Here is a 4780-nt window from a genome sequence, read left to right on the forward strand (position 1 = left end):
TTAAACAGCAGCTCCTCAGCTCCCTCTCTCCAGCCTCTGGGACATCATTCTACTTTCTGTCTCTGTGAATGTGACTCCTCCAGGGGTCTTGTGAGTGGAATCGTGCAGGGTCTTTGCCCTGTGACTGGCTTGTCTGCTCAACGCAGCATCTGCCGGCTCATCTGTGCTGGAGAGCATGGCAGGGCTTCCTTCCTTCCTGAAGCTGAATCATATTCCGCTGTACATGTCCTGTATTTCATTCCTTCACCCATCCACGGACACCTCTGCAGTGGACACAGGAGTACACACACTTTTGGAGGCCCTGCTTCCCATTCTGTGTCTGTTCTGACACCTGCAGGAGCAGTGCTGAACTCTGAGTATGAAGCTGGGGAGAGGGTGCAGGTGGCACTTTGAATTTTTTTTTTTTATAAACTGGATGTTTTCATTTTTTTACATTAAGCATTAAGTTCTGTTTGTGATTAGCAGATTATGAAATCACTGATTGTGGCTATTCGGTTTGTACTGTATTAAAAGTGTGCAGTCCTCTTACCAGAAGTAACTTCCAGAATGGTGAAAGAGTGCAGGGCGCAGCTGCTGAAGGACCCTTCCAAGACAGTCTTTGAGGAACTTACCAGGTAAGGGGCTCAGGCCCAGCCCTGCATGTATTATCCTAACCCCAAGATGGGCCTTATAGAAGTTTCTCTGCATGAGACAGTTTCTTACCCGAGTACAGTTGACCCTTGAACAATGTGAGGGTCAGGGTATCTGTAATCCTTGCTGCTCTGGAGTGAAAAATCTGTGTATGACTTTATAACTTTCGACTCTCCCCAAACTTAATTACTAATAGTCTACAGTTGACCATAAGCCTTATCAATAACATAAACAGTTGATTAACACATATGTATTATATACTGTATTCTTATAATAAGAGACAATAAAACATTATTAAGAAACTCATAAGGAAGACAATATATTCACTATTCATGAAATGGAAGCGGATTGTTATAAAGGTCTTTATCGGAGGAAGAAAAGGAAGGGCTTGGTCTTGCCATCTCAGTGGTGGAAGAAAACACCTCTAATAGTGAACTCACACAGCTCAGATCCATATTGTTCAAGGGTCAGCTGTACTTTCCACATGAAACTACTGTGTTCTCTAGGAGAAGGTGAGTGAGGAATAACCACTACTTCAGTGTAGACGGCGTGCTGAGACAGACCACTGCTGGACCCCAGTACCCAGTACCCCGTGACAGTCCCAGGCCTTCTCTGCTCAGCTTCTAAAATGCTTGTCTAGGTTGAAAAGATTCCCCCAATTTTTTTCAGACTTAGGCTCTCACTGAAAATATCTTTTTGGACCTTTGCAGTGTGGAGGAAAATTTTAAGGCAGTGATTCTCAACCTTCCTCGTGCCATGACCCTTTAATACAGTTTCTCATGTTGTGGTGACCCCCAACCATAAAATTATTTTCGTTGCTACTTCATAGCTGTAATTTTGCTACTGTTATGAATCATAATGTAAATATCTGATATGCAGGATATATTTTCATTGATTGTGACCCACAGGTTGAGAACCGCTGTTTTAAGGCAAAGCACTTTGAATGAAGACTCCTGCGTACACAGCAAGGAAGGGTGCCCCGTACATGTCATGCTCTGTATGTTTATATAGTCACTCACAGACTTCACAGATGAGGAAACTGTGATCCAAGGACAAGCTTGTCCTTTACTCTGAGAGCAATTAAAGGGACATACTTATGGTGTGTGTGTGGGGTGGGGTGGTTAGAGGCAGAGTCTCACTCTGTCACCTGGGCTGGAGTACAGTGGCGTCATCATAGCTCACCACAGCCTTGAACTCCTGGGCTCAAGCGATCCTCCTGCTTCAGCCTCCTCAGTAGCTGGGACTACAGATGCTACCACTATGCCTGGCACATTTTTTTTGGTAGATATGGTGTCTCACTATGTTGCCCAAGCTGATCTTAAAGTCCTGGGCTTCAGGAATCCTCCAGCTCTGACTTCCCAAAGGGTTGGGATTACAAGTGTGAGCCACTAGGCCCAGCTAGAATTGCATTTTTGACTCATGTGCTAGCATGTTTAAAGCTCTTTTTTGTGGGTGGCGCCTGTGGCTCGGTGTGTAGGGCACCGGCCCCATATACTGAGGGTGGTGGGTTTGAACCTGGCCCTGGCCAGCTAAAACAGCAATGACAACTGCAACAACAACAAAAAGCTGGGCGTTGTGGCAGACGCCTGTATTCCCAGCTGCTTGGGAGGCTGAGGCAAGAGAACTACTTAAGTCCGAGAGTTGGAGGTTGCTGTGAGTTGTGAGGGCACAGCCCTCTACCGAGGGTGACAAAGTGAGACTTTGTCTCAAAAAAAAAAAAAGCTCTTTTTTGTATACTCTTAATGCCCAAGAAGATTCTACAACCTTGTTTTAGGGGACTCACTCACCACTTCAAGAGGCCAAGGAAGGAGGATCACTTGAGCTTAGGAGACCAACACTGCTCAACATAGCAAGAGTCTGTCTCTACAAAAAAATTTTTTTAATTAGCCAGGTGTGGCAGAGAGAGACTCTGTCTCTAAAGAAGAATAAATAAATAAATGAATGAATAAGGCCAGGTGTGGGGGCTCATACTTATAATCTCAGACCTTTGGGAGGCTGAGGCAAAAGGATAACCTGAGGCCAGGAGTTTGAGACCAGCCCGGCCAACATAGCAAGACTCCCCCCGCAATTTTTAATAAATAGATAAATGTGTAAACTTATCTTAGATTTATCTTGCTGTTTTCAGTGGAAGTCCAGATAATAGGGAGTTACGTTCATTCATTCAAGAAATATTAATAATTTATTAAGGGCCCTTGTGTGCTCGGCACTGTCCTGGGCACTTGGATACATCAGCGAGTATGATGAATACTTCCCGTGTTCACGCAGCGTGTGTGAGCGCGTGTAGCTCACCCAGGCCCCTGCAGCTGGAGCGTGGTGGTGCTGGGGCTGGGATTTGTGATACTTTAATAACTTGGATACATTTAAAAGACAAACCAAGGCTTTCTTTCTTTCTGTGGCTTCCTCCTGAGGTGTAGGAGCCCGCACCCTAGGAGCTGAGGGGCTTAGATGCCTGCTCCCTGCAGTGGGGCATTTAGTGAGCAGCTGACGTCCCGCAGATAAACAGTCTGCGCCTCAGCTTCCTCCTCGTCAGGTGTGTAGCCCTGGACGAGAATCCTTCCCTCTGCCCTCAGCCTCCCCTCTGAAAACAGATTAGAGAAAATGTTCCCAACTGTTTTCAATTTCCAGCCATGTGTTTGTTCTTATTGGATATTCATTAATGGAATTCTAGTGTTTGTGATTTTAACTTCCTGTGCAGAAAGATGCTAGCTCTATTTGATGGCTTCTCTGGTGTGGGAAACAGGACAGGCATGGCCTTGGATCTCTGGTTACTAGGTTTTTTGTTTTTGTTTTTGTTTTTTAGAGACAGAGTCTCACTTTATCACCCTTAGTAGAGTGCCGTGGCCGTGTCACACAGCTCACAGCAACCTCCAACTCCTGGGCTTAGGTGATTCTTTTGCCTCAACCTCCCGAGTAGCTGGGACTACAGGCATTCACCACAATGCCCGGCTATTTTTTTGTTGCAGTTTGGCCGGGGCCGGGTTTGAACCCACTACCCTAGGTATATAGGGACAGCGCCCGACTCACTGAGCCACAGGCGCCGCCCTGGTTGCTAGTTTTGGGAAATTGTGGTAAGAATCACAATTCCTCCTCCCTTCATCCTGGGACATCAGAGAATTCAGGAGGGGCTCCCGGGTAGCCGGTCTTTTAGCCCAGATCTTTGTTCTGCAATCCCTGTCCTGGATGTTCCCCAAACTTTCTAGCCTGTGCTGAATGAAACTTGACAGTAATGCATTCCGTGAAAGAGTTAATCACTTGCCGTTCAATCTGTACATACAATCATGTACGTAGGGTAACCTCAGGAGGCAGGCGTGGTTATTGTCCCTGTTTTACAGGAGAAACAGAGGCCATAGAGGTTGGGTACCTTCCTCAGGTCCCTCAGCCAGTGAGTGCCCTTGACCTCTCTGCTGTCTTCCAGTGACCCTGTGGTCCAGCTTGCACGTGGGAGGCACATTGTCTGATGACAGAGCACTGGCACCCTCACATCACAAGAAGGGGGCCAGCACTATTTTCACCTTTTCTTTTCTTTTTTTGGAGACAGAGTCTCACTTTGTCACTCAATGCCATGGTGTCATAGCTCACAGCAACCTCCAACTCTTGGGCTCAAGCAATTGTCTTGCCTCAGCCTCCCAAGTAGCTGGGACTACAGGCGCCTGCCACAATGTCTGGCTATTTTTAGAGACAGGGTCTTGCTCTTGCTCAGGCTGGTCTGGAACATCCAAGCTCAGGCCATCCACCCGCCTCTGCCTCCCAGAGTGCTAGGATTACAGGCGTGAGCCACTGCGCCCGGCCTTATTTTTACATTTTCATTTGTCATATATCACTACTGTTACATGACTGTTTTCACCAATATCATTAAAACCTAGTGCAGACTTCTATCACATAATTGCAAATGTATTGAATTGTATGTAAGGATTGACTTTCCCATATTCAGTGCCTATTAATACACTAAAACACAGTTGTTTACACATTGTAATACAACAAATGTATGTAATTCCATAAAATCTTTTTCTAGAGTTGTCCATAAATATTTAAGTGGGACACCATTTGAAGAATACCAAGAAAGCTCATATTTTTCTCACTTTTTACAGTGGAAACTGCTGGAAAGGTATGTTCTGTTTCAAAACTCACTGAAAGCTGGGAGCAGTGGCTT

At 45.8% G+C, this 4780-nt stretch overlaps 1 protein-coding gene across 4 annotated transcripts in view; it reads left to right on the forward strand.

The window, feature by feature from the left end:
• The window catches only part of GRK4 (G protein-coupled receptor kinase 4), a 61244-nt gene that overhangs the window by 20533 nt on the left and 35931 nt on the right, over positions 1 to 4780 (forward strand). For 3 of the 4 annotated variants that reach the window (XM_012812242.2, XM_023507713.1, XM_023507714.1), the window contains 2 exons: positions 514 to 614; positions 4643 to 4735. In XM_012812242.2, coding sequence (XP_012667696.1) covers positions 514 to 614; positions 4643 to 4735 — 194 coding nt within the window. The remainder of the gene's footprint in view (positions 1 to 513; positions 615 to 4642; positions 4736 to 4780) is intronic. The other variant, XM_023507712.1, reaches the window with a different exon arrangement.

The sequence above is a fragment of the Otolemur garnettii genome, unplaced genomic scaffold (genome assembly GCF_000181295.1).
Source record: "Otolemur garnettii isolate 467f Iridium unplaced genomic scaffold, OtoGar3 scaffold00198, whole genome shotgun sequence".
Lineage (NCBI taxonomy): Eukaryota > Metazoa > Chordata > Mammalia > Primates > Galagidae > Otolemur > Otolemur garnettii.